The 18,199-nt window shown below is 42.4% G+C and overlaps 1 protein-coding gene across 1 annotated transcript; it reads right to left on the bottom strand.

Moving 5' to 3' along the window:
* Nucleotides 1-7,070: 7,070 nt before the first annotated feature.
* LOC125124494 (olfactory receptor 4S2-like) lies at nt 7,071-8,102 on the bottom strand. Its single transcript, XM_047774601.1, has one exon. It carries the CDS (start codon nt 8,100-8,102, stop codon nt 7,071-7,073), a length of 1,032 nt encoding a protein of 343 aa, XP_047630557.1.
* Nucleotides 8,103-18,199: the final 10,097 nt, after the last annotated feature.

Below are 18,199 nucleotides of genomic sequence, written 5' to 3'. Positions count from 1 at the left end.
TTAGCAGGGATGTGTTCTTGTAGCCTCCAATCATGCCTTTAATTACTTACCTGAAGCTCCTGGGGATCTCAAGCAGGTAAAAGTTCTTAGCTCTGAAGAACCACCCCCTCATGGGATAACACTAATTTGCTCCTTTGCAAACTTTTCCTAACTCTTTGCCTCAGCTCCTGAGGGCATAATTAGCTGCCAGAGGTTGTCATCACGCCAGAAAGCCTTGGTATGGCCTCCAGCAAGTGGAGGACTGGTTGATCCTCGAACTCACAAAATAGAAAACTAACTGGTTCTTTTTCTTCCTTCGATGATCATTGTAGCAGCGAGAACTTTTTCTGTTAAAGACAAAGAGGTCAACATCTGAGTTGAGCATTAGTGGAAACAGCTGAGAATACATGTAATTTTTTTTTTTTTTTTACATCCATGGTGATATTATATTACACATACTGTTTTTCAACTTGAAAAAAATTTACTGGTATCTTTTGGAGCGCTTTTATTTTTTTATTTTTTATTTTATTTTTTGTGTTTTTGCCATTTCTTGGGCTGCTCTGGTGGCATATGGAGGATCCCAGGCTAGGGGTCGAATTTGGAGCTGTAGCTGCCAGCCTACGCCAGAGCCACAGCAACGCGGGATCCGAGCCGCGTCTGCAACCTACACCACAGCTCACGGCAGTGCCAGATCGTTAACCCACTGAGCAAGGGCAGGGATCGAACCCGCAACCTCATGGTTCCTAGTCGGATTCGTTAACCACTGTGCCACGACGGGAACTCCTTGGAGCGCTTTTAATATCAGTGCGTGTAGATATACTCCTTTGTATTAGCTCTGGTTGCCATAGCAAAGTATCAGACTGGGTGGCTTCAACAACAGGAATTTACTTTTCATAGTTTTGGAGGCTAGAAGCTCAAGTTCAAGGTGCTGGTGGATTTGGTTCCCTGGTGAGGACACTCTTCCAGGCTTGCAGGGGCTGCCTTCTGGCTGTGTCCTGATGTGGCAGAGAGAGAGGCAGAGAGAGAATGGGGTTCTTTTTTCTTATGAAGCTGCTCATCCCATCTTGAGGATTCTACCCTCATGACCTCCTCTAGCCCTGATTCCCTCCAAAGGCTCCACCTCAAAATGCCATCAAATTAGGGTTTAGGGCTGCGACATAGGAATTTCTGGCATATGCAGTTCCGTTCACAGCACTGTTCTTTTTTAATTTCTGTTTTTTTTATTTCAGCATTGTTAAGGTATGGTTCACGGATGAAATTGTAAGATAATAAAGTGTACATCGTGGTGATTTGATATTCCTAGACCTTGTAAAAGGATTCCCCCATCTACTTAACTGACACATCCATCGTCCTACAGACTCCCGTATTGATCTTTTTTATTTGGTTGTTCATTTGGTGAGAACATTTAAGTCCTACTGTCTTAGTGAATTTCAAATATGTAATACAGTGCTGTCAACTCTAGTCACCATAGGATGCACTAAATCCTCAAACTTTGTTCATCTTATAGCTGAAAGTTTGGACCCTTTTACCAACCTCTCCCTATTTCCCCCACCCCTCAGCTCCTAGAAACCACTTTTCTACTCTGTTTCTGAGTCTGATTTTTTTTTTTTTTTTTTTTTGCTTTTTAGGGTCGCACCTGCAGCATATGAAAATTCCCAGGCTAGGGTCTAATCGGAGCTGCATCTGCCAGCCTACACCACAGCCACAGCAATGGGGGATCCGAGCTGTGTCTATGACCTACACCACAGCTCACGGCAATGCCATATCCTTAACCCACTAGGCGAGGCCAGGGATCACCCTGCATCCTCATGGATACTAGTTGGTTTCATGACCTGCTGAGCCATAATGGAAACTGCCTCAGTGAGGAGCTTTATGACCAATATGTTAAACTTTTTTTTTTTTTTGTCTTTCTGCTATTTCTTTGGGCTGCTCCCACGGCATATGGAGGTTCCCAGGCTAGGGGTCCAATCGGAGCTGTAGCCCCTGGCCTACACCAGAGCCACAGCAACTCGGGATCCGAGCCGCGTCTGCGGCCTACACCACAGCTCACGGCAACGCCGGATCGTTAACCCACTGAGGAAAGGCAGGGACCGAACCCGCAACCTCATGGTTCCTAGTCGGATTCGTTAACCACTGCGCCACGACGGGAACTCTTAAACTTTTTATCAGTAAATAGTTTATCTCCATTTCATTAACGTCTGTTTCTGAAGGTTTATCTTGTTAAGAACATATTCCTCTGTTCATTTCCCTTGATTCTGTGTTAATTTCTATGCATCAGATAAAATAGCCACTCTTCCTGTCTTGATGGAGTGGTCTTTGTAGGACATGAAATTTATTTTCAGCCTGGCCTGAACTTTCGGTTGTCTCCAATGTTTTTGATGGTCCAGGCTGCTTGCTTCATTTTTCGTGGCTCTCAGTAGCTGAGGGTTTGCCAAGAGCTGTCAGTGTCCCAAAGTCAGCACCTAGAAGCAGACTGATTAAAAGCTGGGCTCTCAGGCAACAACTTTTAAATTGTACAAATAAGCTTCTTTCAGGGAACGACTGGGAGATGGGAGTTTTTTGCTTGCTCCCTCTGCAGAGTTCAGCAGAGGTAGCCACGGCAAATACTCACGTGCTTGAAGAGTGACTCTTTTGTTTGCTGAGGTGTTCTGGGTTTCATGGGCACAAGCCCAGTTGGCTTTTGGAGCTAGGTGTTTTGGGGTACATTCCTTAGGTGGAAGTCCTAAAAGTTGGGATACAATATTGGGTCCAAAAGAGAGAGAAAGAAGCTAGGAGTTGGGAGGTCTTCCTGATTGCATGTTTCTGTGCTAGGGAAATGGTTTGTGGTGAGAGTGTGTCTCAGCCTTCTGTACTCATTTCAGTGTGGGTTTTTTCTTGTTCACGCAATGTGTAGGAATCACTCAGCTAGTTTTTGGATTTCTTTCAGAAGGAATTGTCCATGTGTAGTTGTAGATTTGGTGTGTCCATGGGGTAAGGTGAGTTTAGGAACTTCCTATGTCACTGTCTTGAACTGGAACCCATAGCACCATTCTTTTAACTGTTTCATAGTATTTGATTTTATATATGTTCCCAAACGTATGTGTATGTGTGTGTGGGTTTGTGTGGACTAATCTCAAGGTTAAGCTAATTATAGTCCCTATTTTATCATTGATCCATGTAAGGTCCCTCTTGTTTTAAAATTTATTTTCACTTTATTCTTTACTCCCAATCTGTATTAGTTTTAGTTGGGTCCCATAGTGAAGTACCATAGATTGAGAGAGATGCAAATATGTATATATATAGTAATTATATATAGTAATATATATGAATGTAATCACATCTATCTATTGAGCTATCATCTGTCTATATCAGGAATTGACTTCATAGGTTATGAAGTCTGAGAAGTTCAAAGACCTGCCGTCCACAAGCCGGAGACCCCAGAGAGCCAATAGTGTAGTTCCGATCTGAATCCAAAGGCCCGAGCATCACGACTGCTACTGGTATGAGTCCAAGTCCAAGGGCAGGTGAAGACCTGTGTCTCAGCTCGTGTCAGGTGGAGAGAGGGAATTCTGCCTTCCTTTGCCTTTTCTGTCCTATTCAGGCCCTCGAGGGACTGGATGATGCCCGTTCTCACTGAAGAGGGAAATCTGCTTTGCTCTTTCTACTGAGTCAAATGCTAATCTTTTCCAGATGCATCTTCTCAGCCACACCCAGAAATAACGCTTAAGCACATATCGGGCATCCTGTGGCTCAGCCAAGTTGCCACATAGAATTAAGCGTCATAGACATCTGCTAAGACTCAGCGTTATCTGCATCCAGGCGGTAGAAGAGGAAAGAGCAGGGAGTGGGTTCATGGGAGGCTCAAAGTGGTCCACGTCACTTCTCACATTCTAGGGGAGAGGACTTCTTTACATCCACTCCCGACCACAGTAGTGGCCAGCAACATGGTCTAGCTGTGTGCCTAGAGAAGGGCAGCGCCCCCATTTCAGTGGATGGTGAGTGGTCTTTGCCCTAGTTACTAATTTACGTTCCCACCAACAATATCCGTGGGTACTACTCTCCCACTCCACCAATAGTGGATATTATCACACTTTTACATTATTATTACCAAACCGATGGTGAAAAATCATGCATTGGAAAGCAATTTATATTTTCTTGATTACTTGTAAGTTGAAACATTTTTCCTATTTTGTTGGCTACTGACATTTTTCCTCTATGGATTGTCTTTTCAGAAACGTTCTTGTTGAAATATTTCTTATTTGATTTATAGGAGATATTAATTAGTATGTAGTGATCTCTCATTCTCCTTTGCTGATTTGGGTTCCTCTTATCTATACAGCTCTGAATATCAGCTGCCTCCTCCTTATGGCTCTTGGTTTAGGCTGTTGGTCCTGCAGCACTTGTTCAGGGCTATCTCATCATCATAACCCCCAAAGACCCCCTGACCTTCAGCTACCTTTCCTTTCCTCTGTGGAACTAGCCGGAACTCCTGGATATTTTCCTATCACATGGGAGCTCTATACAATTTAGTTACTATTTTGCTGTACTTTATGCCTATCCATGCACCAATGATTTCCTAATTTCATTATTTAAAATTCCAGGATATTTTAATATTTGCTTGTAACATTTTGCCATTAAAAACAAGGTTTGTGAAAGTAGGACTTGCAGAATAGAAGAGTAAGGAGCTCATAAAACTTATCTCCAAGAAACAACAATAAAACTGGACAAAATTATCAAAAATAATGGTTCGAAAATTCTAGATATTGATCAGACGCATACCACAAATTGTGAAGTATTTATTCAAGAAAATTTGCCCAACCTTGGGAAGAAGACTGGGAGCCTATGGCCATTTTATTCTGAGGCTGCTCCCACCCACTCACCCTCCAGTTAGATGGTGTAGAAGTTCCAGACGGCAGAGCATTGTGTTGTACGAACAGGCGGCTCCACTTCTGGAGAGAGTTGACTTTCTTTCTTTGGAGCTGAGTGAGAAAGTTTCATGCCTATGCTCATCGTTGAAAACAGCAGCAATGCCAGTGGCAAACGATCAGAGGTCTTTCCTGAGGTCTTAAGACTTGTTAGGCAAATAGCAGTTTGGAAGACAAGTATAAAATGTGACAGGAACGTCTAGGGGGTGACGTCTCGTCTCCGTTTTCTTCTTGTTTATTGCAGAGTAGAGGGACCCACTGAGGCAATTCCTGAAGGTCCCCTCAGCGGACAGAAACCATGATGAGCCAGAGTGGAAAGGGCATCTAGAGTACAACCAGGGGACATGCACGAGTCCACCCCGAGCCTTTCACGATTGTCCTAATTGTCTTGCCTAATTGTCCTAATTGTCCTTCCCTTGTCCTAATTTGGTGTACAGTGATGTTCTCTCCATAGGGGACCTGGTCACTGTTCAGTGGGATGATGTCCATCGAGCCATCTCATCTGAGTCCTAAAATGTTTAAGTACTACTATGCTCTTGATATATGGTAGTAGAAAACAAAGGAGGGGAGAAAGAATCAGCATACGACAAGTGCTTCAGCTCCTGCTTCTGTAGCCAGTGAATAGTCCAAAACTGCCCTGTAGTCTGTACTCCCCTTAGACAAAAGCATGAGGGTCCCCTACTCCAGGCGGTGTCCCAGAAGGCTCAGTGCTTTGGGGAGCACCTTCTTGACATTAAAAAAAAACCAAAAAACAAAAACCTGCATTCAGTGCTAGAGGGAAACCAAAGTTTATTTCCTTAATCCTCAGGAGGGAAAAATGGAAAAAAATGATCCACCCAGAACTGTTCACATCTCTTGGGTTTCAATGATGAGAGGCTATGAAGGTGCTAGGCAGTTAGATATAAACAAAAAGTATGTTTAGTATGCTGGTAGTTCACAATTTAAAATATACGTTTTTATCTATCCATGCCACTGTTAAACAAGTTAGGCAAGCCTGCTCAGAAGGTAGAACTCACTTCAAGTCATACAGAAAGATTTTCGGTTATTTTAGTATTTGCATGTATTTTTTCCCCTTGGAATGTAGGATCTCGGTCAAAGGTTGTATTGCCTAGGCAGCATCTCTGGGGTTGAGTTCGTGTGTAAAAACTTACTGGGAAGTGCTCCCACGATCAACATCTGTCAAAGAGTGAAGGAAGCAGATTTTGGCAGAGGAATAAGATGAGCCATGATGCAGTAACAAAAACGATCTTGGATGGTCCCACAGGGAACTTTAGAGCTGGAATGGCCTTGAAGAGTTGTTTCAAGCTGTTTCACACCGTCTCATTTTACCATCACATTGACCATTCTTGAATGCAGCCTGCTGGGGGCTGAGGATGTGACGTTGGTGCTCCCCTGGAGGAAAGGTATTATCTGGAGAAGAATGAGCAGCCTTCCTCCTGACAGCTGAGGGAATGAGCACGTCCATCCGGAAGGGAAATCTGGGTGGCTCACCACAATGTCCACTAAAAACCCTTTCCTTGAACCCAGGTAGCCCCCCATAATGAAGATGGGTTTTTTTTTTTCCTTTTTCTTCTTTTAATACTGAGTCCAGTATAGCTTCTACTGTAATGTCAACATACACAATTCCCATCTATGAACTGTCTAAAGACAATTATGGGAGAGAAACACTTCAACCTTAAGTTGAATTCTTGAAATGAGAATTGTCTAGATGTGTGAAGTTCCAAGTTAAGGGTAACAACATCCAGGAATGCAGCTTGACCACTGATGAAATGCTTTCACCTCCACTTTCATCTCATTTCCTATATAACCCTGGGGAGTCATGGGTAAGGTAGTAGCTTTATCTCTCTTTTCAAGTGAGGATACAGGAAAGGCAAATGTTAGTGAAATGAACTTGAGACTTTGTTGTTGGTATCACTCCTTTGTTAGAATATATATATAGATACGTGACATACCGCCTCACTCAGAGGCTATTGCTAGAGGCAACAGTTCTGTGTCATGAAACAGACTGTGTTTGGTGTCAGATTTTTCTATAAAAGTGTTTAGTCCACTCGTGGCTCCTCGTAGGGAATATCTACTTGATATTGGAGTGCCTTTAGCATGTCTCTAAAGTCAACTACTGGTGATTGGTAGGGCAGACCCTCCAAACCAGATCTTTAGACATCAAATGCAAGACTCTTCCTATAATCCTTAGGTATTTGTGTGATAGGATTGAGGACTGATGACTGACAAATTCCCAACAACATTTTTGGAAGCTGGTACAACTGTACCAATTCCATCGAACTTCCCATCAGGGTCTCTCCGATTTCTGCCCAGCAACCTCTTGATCCACAGTCTCCTCATGGCATTTTTCACTTCCACGTTTCTCAGGCTGTAGATTAGAGGGTTCAACATGGGTGTGATGATGGTGTAAAATAAAGCTACCATCTTGTCCTCCGGGAAAGTGGTAGAAGGCCTCAGGTAGATGAAGATGCAGGGGACAAAATACAAGATGACGACAGTGATGTGGGAAGCACACGTGGACAGGGCCTTGCGTCTCCCCTTTGCTGAGCGGGTCTTGAAGGAAAGCAAGATGACTGTGTAAGAACCCACAAGGATGACAAAGGAGATGAGTGAAATCATGCCACTGTTGGCCACCACAATGAGCCCCACCACATGTGTGTCTGTGCAAGCCAGCTTCAGTAAGGGGTGGACGTCACAGAAGTAGTGGTCCATCAGGCTGGGGCCACAGAACGGCAGTTGGACAGTGAGCATGGTCTGGATAAAGGTATGCACAAACCCTCCGAGCCAACAGGACACCACCAGCATGGAACAGAATTTCCAGTCCATGATGGTCAAGTAGTGTAGGGGCTTGCAGATGGCCACGTACCTGTCATAGGCCATCACTGTGAGGATAAAGATCTCTGTGCCACCAAGCAGATGGACAAAAAAGAGTTGGGCCATACAACCAACAAGAGAGATTCTTTTGACCTTGACTTGAAAGTCAGTGATCATCTTGGGGGCTGTAACAGAGGAATAACAGATGTCAACAAATGACAGGAAGCTAAGGAAGAAGTACATTGGAGATTTGAGATTTGGGCTCCTTTGAATAGTCGTTATAATTAAAAAATTTCCGGTCATGAGGGTCATATAAAAGAGTATGAACAAAAAGAAGCATATTTGCTGCACTTCCTGATTTTGGGTAAGACCCGTGAGGATAAATTCAGTAACATTATTTTCCATGGAATTTGGCAGTTAATAAGAGGTGAACACTGTGATTTTTTTACCTGTGGGGAAAAATACAAAGGAAAATTGGCTGTGGACACACGATACTATAACATTGTTATTATTTTTAAACAATTATTGACAAAATTTCTCCCTTATGGTATTTGTTTTGGTATAGTGTTTCTTAAAACTATCAGATATTGAGGGGTGGAGTGCAGGGAGAAAGAGAGCGAAGACAAATTTGTGGAGTTCAAATATATTTAGGAGTGGATCTTGGGTTGTCTGAATCGTCATTGCTTCAGAATTGAAATTAAATCTACCTGTTAAATCAGGATGCCGAGTGACAACCTTCACTCTCTTTCCTCCAGGATGCTTTTTACCTACGTTCTAGTTGATGTATGGGAGCTATAAAAACATAGACACATACACACATTTGTGATCAAAAGTATATGTCCTCAAGTATACAGCTCTGTATCAGATGTGGGATGTAACTGGCCTTTTATGTGGCTCTTTGTCCTACATTCCTGACAGCCTGATTGGCTTTATCGTATTTTATTCTGGAAATTTGCTTTTTGTCACTCCTTTTTATGTTTGAAAGCTGGGGAAAATGCACAGAGGCTTCACAAAAAGGAGCTACCATTTACAAGATGCTCAAGATTTCAGATTCTAGTTGATATTCATTGTTATAGGGAATGGGGAGATGGTTCTCAGCTAGGTTTAGTGGTGCCTCTGTCCATGGCCAATTTTGAGATCTGGAGCAGGTTACTTACCTGTATAGAGACCTAGTGTCTTTGGTCAATGGGTTAACCCTACAGAATACTAGGGTCTCCTCCAGCTGTAATCTTTTTTTTGTTTGTTTCTTTCTTACTCATTTGCCTCTGATATCTTTTTCTTCTTCTTTTTAAAATTATAGCATGATTTATTTACCATCTGTCATCTTATGTCATGAAATTTGAGATGATCTTTTCAGTGCAAAGAATCACTGTCATTGAATAGGGTTTATTTTACTCATTATTTTTGTGTTCCTTTGAACCAGAAGATGTGTGAAAGTGGGGACAAAGTGCACCTATTTTTGTGTTGCCTCAGTGCACATACTGCTTCAATTAGTAGGGCGAGTCATTTAAACCCTTGAAACTCAGCTTCTTTATCCTTTAAAAGGAAATGCTACTGACCATTTCAGGAGAATTATTTCAAATACCAATCCTAGCCCAGCGTATAGGAAGTGCTAGCTGAATTATGCTTTTTGATTTTCCAACTACAAGGCCAGTACATACATTTTATTATGAAAAATTTCAGATGCATTCAGTGGGGATAAGTGCTCCTGTATTTATTACATAGAATAAAAAGCAATTCATATTTTACGATATATTCATCCACCATTTTTCATTCCTTTTGTTCCAACGTATTTTAATGCAAATTTTAAGTCATCATGTCACTTCAGCTTCTATTGCTTCAGTATCCATGTCTCTAAAAAGAAGGAATTTTTGGAGTTCCCATCATGGCTCAGTGGTTAATGAACCCGACTAATATCCAGGAGGATGTGGGTTTGATCCCTGGCCTTGCTCATTGCTTTAAGGATCTGGTGTTGCTGTGAGCTGTGGTGTAGGTCGCAGACACGACTCAGATCCTGCGTTGCTGTGGCTGTGGTATAGGCTGGCAGCTACAGCTCTGATTTGACCCCTAGTCTGGGAACCTCCATGTGCCACGGGTGTGGCCCTAAAAAGAAAAAAAAAAAAAAAGAAAAAGAAAAAAGAAAAATAAGGAGTTTTCTTTTCTTTTTTTTTGTTTCTTTTGGAAACTTTTAGGAGTTTTCTTATGTAAACACAAAACATGATCACATCGGATAAAACTACCCATAGTTTCCAGGTATCCATCAATTCCTGTTCTGCTGGAACCACGTTTTGTTCCCACCTCTCCTTAGCTGAGGGCCTCCTAGGTCTGCTCTGTATGATATGGTAGCTCCTGAGTGCTTGAAGTGAGGGTAATGTGATTAAGAAACTGAAGTTTCAATTATATTTAAAGTTAAAAAATTACAGTGACATAAAATATTTTGACATCATAAAAATTTGGATATGTTGGGTTAAACAAATGATTAAATACTGCCGAAATGAATCCCCCTGTTTGTTTTGCCTTTTCCCCGCCCCCTTTTTGGCTGCTCCTGTGGCATGCAGAAATTCCTGGGCCAGGGATGGAACTCATATCACAGCAGTGACCCAAGCTGCAACAAGGATGATGCCAGATCCTTAACCTGCTGTGGCACAAGAGAACTCCTTCTTTTGCTTTTCCAGTGTAGCTCCTAAAACATTTAAGATGACAATGTGGCTTTTGTTCTGTTTCTATTCCACGGTGCTGTACTAAGGGTTAGGCCCTGGTGTCAGTGCTCGCCCATATCACCTAATTTAATTCTTGTTCTATCTATGAAGTAGGTAGAACTAGTCCCATTATTCACATAAGGAGTAAAACCTGGAAAGGTTAAACTTAGTTTGCTAAGTTTATCCACAGTCAGGTTACTAGTCATTGGTGGAATGGAGATTCAACTGTGATATATTCTCTTAGCCTGTTCTGTGTTATGTCATTTCAATGCACAATTTCCATTGGCTTTTTAAAAATATTGATAATAGCTTTGGGATCTTCTTCATTGTTCAAGGGTCTCTGGGACAGGAACTGCTATTTTAATTAACCCAAACAAAATGTAATTAACCAATAAGGATCCGGTGTTGCTGTGAGCTGTGGTGTAGGTCACAGATGTGGCTCGGATCCCACATTGCTGTGGCTGTGGCATAGGCCGGTGGCTACAACTCCAATTCTACCCCTAGCCTGAGAACCTCCATATGCCACAGGTGTGGCCCTAAAAAGACCAAAAAAAAAAAAAAGTAATTAATTAACCAAGATAGACACCATTACTCTGTGATAAGTTAAAGAGGTCCTGATACCTGTGCCCTTGGAAGGCCTACTGGCTTTGTAACCAAACAGAAGTTTCTGCTGTAGGATGGGCACATTCAAACTCTCTCATCATCCTGCCAGACTCTGGGCCTCGGTAGCATCCTTTGTCTCACTTTCCCTCCCCCCACTGTTACCTGTCACATGGTGCTGGGACTAGGCATGGGTTATTTTTTTTCCCATATGAGTTATCACAGAACATTGGGGAGAATTCCTTGTGCACTACAGCTGGTCTCCATTGGCCATCCATTCCAAATATCCACAGTGTGCACATGCCAACCCCAAAGCCCCAGTCCACCCCTCCCCCTTCCCGCCATGTCCCCTTTGGTAATCATAAGTTTGTTTTTGAAACCTGTGAGTCTGTTACTGTGTTGTAAATAAGTTCATTTGTATCACTTTTTAGATGCCACATATAAGTGATATTATATATATTCTCTGCAGTACCTTTCAACCTGTTGATGAATAAGAAAGGAGGCAAAATCTAATAATGCGTGAGGCTTTGACTTCACCAAATGCTAAATTCCACTGCCTTTACTAGATGCTGAATCCTTGAAAAAATTGTCAGCAGACTTTTCCTGAAAGAGGTGGCTTTCCACAAGTCTGCAGTAGAGACGTTTCTTGACTCCTTTAGGTATCCTCTGTTTATTTTGATCATAATACATAGAATTACCATCTTTTAGATTAATTGTGTGTCTCCCCCAGTAGGCATAGACTGTGTTAGGTAAATGCAGAGACCATTCCTCCTTGTTTGGATCCCAGCACTCGACTTTTTTTCAGGGCCACACCTGCGGCATGTGGAGGTTCCCAGGCTAGGGGTCCAATTGGAGCTCTAGCCACCAGCCTACGCCACAGCCACCACCACACCAGATCCGAGCCATGTCTGTGACCTACACCACAGCTCACAGCAAGATCCTTAACCCACTAAATGAGGCCAGGGATTGAACCTGCATCCTCATGGATCCTAGTCAGATTTGTTTCTGCTGAGCCATGATGGGAACTAGCCATGACAGGAACTCCAGCACTTGACTTTTGGCGAGCACGCAGGTAGATTAGATACTCAGTAAACTTTGTATGAGGGAGCGTGCGAGGGAGAAAGAAAATGAGAATTGCTGGTTTATAAATCTTTCTAGATGGCCTGGTTTTAGCACTACCCATTGTCTAGCATAGAATACTTGCTAAAAGCACAAACTCTTATCAGATAGAGCTGGATTTTCAACCCCAGGCCACAGGTGTTAGCAATTGTGTGGCTTCACATAACTTTGTCTACTTGGCCTTCTCCTGTAAAATAAGGATACTTAGTTCTTGCCTCACAGAGTTGGTGTGAGAATTAAAGCAGCTAATATATATAAACTTAGCTCAATATCTCTTCCATAGAAAGTACTCAAGAAATGTTACTCTTATTTTATCCTGCAAATCCTAAAGTTGGACAGTATAAGTAAAGCAAAGGAGAAAGGTGACAAAAGTGACTTGACTTACCCGGAGCGCATGAAAATCTTCCCAGCATTTCCCTACTTTTGGGTCCTATGAATCCTCTTTCCCGCTATGATCCTTCCAAACACTATTCCTATTCAACTAGTCCTAGGTTTCTGTAGGAGATCGTGTGTGTGTGTTGTTTTGAAAAATAATCCGCCCCCCATTTATTCCTTAGCATTACTGCCTTGGTCACAAAGCAAAGTTATCAGCTTGGGTGTCTGATGCAAAGCTGTTTGACATTGTCAGGCTCTTGGCGAGTGCTCAGTAGACAGCAAGGACAGAGGGTACATGCAACAGAAAAACGTGACTTTGAGACCGTTCTGAAGGTGAACTTACGCTCTCCCTGAGATCCAGAGTAGTTCCTCAGCTCAGTGTAAATTCTGTCAAGAGTCCTGGTTTAAGGCTCCTTCAAGTCCAAGTTCTGTGGCTTGAGGAGAAAGAAAAGCCCCGAGATCCTCAGAGGATGCAGTGTTCTCTGTCGCTGTCCTGAGTAATGAGCTCCCTCGAGCCTGCCAAGTTGCTTCCCCTGTTGAAAGGTCTTACTCCAGATACACAGAACATTCCCCTCTGCATTGGTCAAGTGTGGGGACCCACCTGGGAGAGAATCCATTTTCAGAATGGATTCCCCTGCTTTTTATAGTCACTGGGGATGGATCACCCTGGATTTCTTGCCTGATAACCTTTCTTTAAAATAACAATGGATTCCACTGGTTAAATACTTACTACATGTCCTGCATTCTTTTAAGCACTTTATGTGCATTGCATGGTTTCTTTTGTTTTTAGGGTCTCAGTTGAATTTTGAAGTAATCAGGATTTTTTAGAGGCTACCATCATCATCCCATGGATGACCTATGCAATATTATTTATAGAGTTCCCTGGTGGTCAGGTGGTTAGGATTCAGCACTTTCTCTGTGGCTCAGGTTCAATCCCTGGACTGGTCTGGGCACTGCACATTGAGCCACTGCACAATGGGGAAAAAAAAAAAAAGAGTTTAGGAGTTCCTGCTGTGGTACAGTGGGTTAAGAATCCGACTGCAGTAGCCTGGAGGCTCAGGTTCAATCCTGGGCCTGGTGCAGTGAGTTAAAAGTATCCGGCATTGCCCTAGGTCACAGCTGCAGCTTGGATTCCATCCCTGGCCTGGGAATTTCCATATGCCACAGGTGCAGTCATTAAAAAAAAACAAAAAAAAAAAAAAACAAATTCCTGTGAGTAAAAATGTCATCCTAAGGTTAGACCTAAAGCATAACTAACAGCTATGTGTGTGGGCTTTCCCTGGCCCATCTTATTATTTATTCTGGAAAACCAGGAGGTAACTGTGTATCTTACTGTGCTTCAAGTTAGTTTTTAACGTTTGAACACTTTTTCATGAATTACATGCCATTTAGATCATTTTGGAATGAAGTTCTTTTTTTTCTTCTTTTTAGGTTACCTTTCTTTTGTTATTGATCTGTGTAGGCTCTTTTTCTGTAATCTAGATTTTTTAAAAAATCCAGGTACAAGTCCCTTGCCATACCTATATCTCTGTCTCTATATCTGTGTTGTCATCTCCTCTCTCAACTTTGCAGCTTGCTTTTTCTCGTTGAATGGTGCTTTTGGATGAATAAGATTTCTTAATTAAACATAATCTAATTTATTGCTATTTTCCATTATGATAGTTGTTAGGGATGGAATGTCTGTGTCCCCCCCAAACTCATATATAAAATCCTAACTCCCAGGGTCAGTTGGTGGGGTGAGGCCTTTAGGAGGTGGTTAGGTCATAAGGGTGGAGCCCCATGAAAGACCCCAGGAGGACGAGCTTTTGCCTTCCCCTACGTACAGACACAGCAGTGCTTTCTATGAACCAAGCAGTAGGTCCTCACCAGACGCTGAATCTTCTGGTGCCTTGGTCTTGAACTTCCCAGCCTCCAGCACTGTTAAGAAATAAGTTTCTGTTGTTTATAACTTAACCCAGTCTGTTATCGTGGCCCTAAAGGATAAGACAGTAGTCCTACTTCGGTCCTCTTTAAGAAATCCTTCCTTATTTCGTGTTCATAAAGATATTCCCCTACATTAATACCTAGATGCTTTATTGCTTTACTTTTCAAGTTTAGTTCTAAAATATCCTGCAATTCAGTTTGGGTATTCTCTGAAGCTGGACCCAAGACAGATTTTTCCCCCCATATTTATATTCAACTGAACCAACACCTTTATTAATTTAATTAATTGATTGATTTTGTCTTTTCAGGGCCACACCCACATCACATGGAGGTTCCCAGGCTAGGAGTCCAATCGGAGCTGTAGCTGCTGGCCTATGCCACAGCCACAGCAACACTGGATCTGAGCTGTCTGTGACCTACACCACAGCTCATGGCAACGTTGGATCCTTGACCCACTGAGCAAGGCCAGGGATCCGAACCTGTGTTCTCATGGATGCTAGTCAGATTCGTTTCCACTGAGCCACCACGGGAACTTCTTATTTTATTTTTTGCTTTTTAGGGCCACACCTGCAGCATGTGGAACTTCCCTGGCTAGGAGTTGAATTGGAGCTGCAGCTGCTGGTGCCTGTGTCGCAGCTACAACAACATTGGATCCAAGCTGCATCTTCAACCTACACCACAGCTCTTGGCAATGCCAGATCCTCAACTCAGGGAGTGAGGCCAGGATCAGACCTGCATCCTTCTGATTACTAGTTGGATTCTTAACCTGCTGAGCCACAACGAGAACTCCCAACACTCTTTATTTCAGAGCCTGTCCTTTATCCATGGCTCTTCTGTGCACATTTGTAAGAAATCCTATGTTCACAAATGTATGTGTCTGGACTTTCTACACTTTGCTATTTGTCTAATGTCTATCTTTGCATCAATATCTGTTTTAACAACTATAATCTTATAATAAATACTGATTATCAGTAGTATAAGTTCACTAATCTTTATCTTATTCAAAGGCGGTTTAGCTGTTTTTGGCCTTTTGCATTTTCATGTATATTATGGAATATTTTTGTAAATTTTCACAAAAGTACCTATGGGATTTTGTTTGGGATTGCCATGAATCTATTGATCAGAGCAAGTTGTGAGTACTTGGCATTTTAATAATCTTGGGTCTTAAATGGTTAATTCCTTTTTTTCTTTTTTCTTTTTTTTTTTTTTAAGGCTGCACCCACAGCATATGGAAGTTCCCAGGCTAGGGGTCTAATCAGAGCTACAGCTGCTGGCCACAGCTACAGCCATAGCAACGCCAGATTCGAGCCATGTCTGTGACCTACACCATAGCTCAAGGCAACTCCGGATCCTTGACCCACTGAGTGAGGCCAGGGATTGAACCTGCATCCTCATGGATACTAGTTGGATTCATTTCTGCTGTGCTACAACAGGAACTCCCTTAAATGGTTCATTCTTAAATGGTATACCTCACTCTATTTAGGTATTCTTTAATTCCTCTAAATACTTTCTAATCTTCAGTGTGGGGTCTTATGATACATTTTGAACTTAGTCCTAGATTTTCTACTTTTGCATACACTATGGGAAACTGGATAGGAAACACTGGATGCAGCCTGGATCCAGTGTTGTCCTAGCTGTGGTGTAGACCACCAGCAGCTCCAATCCAATCTAGACTATCAACAGAAAAAAATCTAGTAAATAGATAAATTACAAATGTATAACTTGCAGAGTAACCAAATATCTTGAAATATAGGGAAAACACAAACCAGTCCAAAGCAGAGATGAAGCACAAGCTCTGGCTCTGTGGGGGGCGGGTATTGAAGGAAGAGATGCAGGAGCCGTACAGATGGATAAGAAAAGTAAAACTGAAGAAAAAAGGTTGCCTAAAGGCTAAATGTGGGCTAGCATGAGAACACAGAATGCCTGAAGGTGACAAACATGAGGGGAATTCATGCTGACTTGTAGTATCTTCTCTATGGAGATATTCCCTAGGTGCTCATAAGAAATACTGGGGACAGGGCATGAGACTGGAGAAAATCTACACTGGTAACATAAACCTGGGTAAGGAGAACAGCTGGCCCTGTGGGACGTGCAATAAGCCTCAACGAGACCCTTTCTCTTATAGAACAAAACCTTAGGACTTCACATGAAGATTCACGGGGGCATGGTGAATTGTAATAGAAAAGAACATTCTCCCCTTGAGGAGGAGGCGGAGAGAGGCCAGGACCTAGAATACTATGTTAATATGATCTACCTTCTTTGCTTGAGGGAGGGGTAGTAAAAACGGCAATACAAGACCCATCAAAGAAACACGTCCAGATTTGGCTGTCATAACAAACATGGTGACAGATGACTACTACTTCAGATGGGCTCAACAGCAGACTCGACACAGCAAAGAACAGTGATCTAGAAAATAGGTTAGTATTGGGAGTTCCTCTCATTTTGATTCAGTGGGTTAAGAATCTGACTAGTATCCATGAGGATGCATCCCTGGCCTTGCTCCTTGGGTTTAAGGATTCAGCGTTGCTGCGAGCTGTGGCATAGGTCACAGATGTGGCTTGGATCTGGTGTTGCTATGGCTGTGGTGTAGGCCAGCGGCTGCAGCTCCAATTCATCTCCTAGCCTGGGAACTTCCATATGCCACAGGGCAGCCCCGAAAAGAAAAAAAGTTTGCATCTACCATCCCCAAACTCCCTGTCCATCCCATTACCCCCCGCCTGCCCCAGCCCCTCACCAAGGTGAGGATGGCTGTCATTAACAAGTCTACAAATAACAAATGCTGGAGAAGATGTGAGGAAAGGGACCCTCCTTCACTGTGGGTGGGAATGTAAATGGTACAACCACTATCAAAGACAGTATGGGGGTTCCTCAGAAAACTAAATATATAACTACCATGTGATCCGTGGCAGTTTTGATTTTGTAGCGTGTTTCCTGAATCTTAGGAATAATCTATTTAAAAAAATAGTTTTTTATATAACTATTAAATATTTCAGAAACATTTGGAAGCTACCAATAATAAATAATTCTAAACACTTAGAATACAACACACAGAGATAAGCACTAATACTGTTTATGAGTACATTACTTGAGTTTAAATACATCTTCACTTTTGGCTTTTTTTTTTTTTTTTGGCTATGCCCACGGCATGTGGAGGTACCCAGGCCAGGGACTGAACCCATGCCACAGCAGTGACAATGGTGGATCCTTAACTGCTAGGCCACCAGAGATCTCTAATCTTCACTATTGGACTTTAGCATTTTCATTTTCCTGGTTTCATTTTTGTTGCAACATTTTCTTGGGAATCATAGGTAAGATAGCCATAAACCCAACTATGGGGTAGCCTCGAATAAATATGTAGGTGTCTCTCAGACTAAGGATTCCAACAGTAGGATGAAAATAATAATATTGTAATGGTTATAATGCTTTGATGCAACTGACAAAATCTTATTCTTTGTATTAAGAAAAAACCTCATTTTCTCATGTAACTAAAAAGATCCAGAAGCAAGGTAGACTCTAAGTGGGACTTGATTCAGTGGCTCAGTGAAGTTTCTCTCCTCTCCATCTTGCCTTTGTTGTGCTGGCTGCCTTTTCCAGGTCTCCTGTGGTGGGTCTCTGGGAAGGGCATGATTCCTCTTTGTCACAAAGTTGCTGCTGCTGTTCTAGACCTCACAGATTCATCACTCAAAGCTATTTAAAGCAAATGATCCTGTCTCTTCTGATGTGTTCTGCCCAAGATAGCAGAAGCTTCTTTCCTGTGACTCCCTCAAATGCCTCCTTGTCCTTGTA

The sequence above is a fragment of the Phacochoerus africanus genome, chromosome 4 (genome assembly GCF_016906955.1).
Source record: "Phacochoerus africanus isolate WHEZ1 chromosome 4, ROS_Pafr_v1, whole genome shotgun sequence".
NCBI lineage: Eukaryota > Metazoa > Chordata > Mammalia > Artiodactyla > Suidae > Phacochoerus > Phacochoerus africanus.
Note: the sequence above shows the minus strand (reverse complement) of the source record. Positions and strands in the feature narration are given on the sequence as shown.

Excerpts from the sequence above, each read along its gene's own strand:
- LOC125124494 (XM_047774601.1), bottom strand. The coding sequence starts at position 8,102 with ATGGAAAATAATGTTACTGAATTTATCCTCACGGGTCTTACCCAAAAT.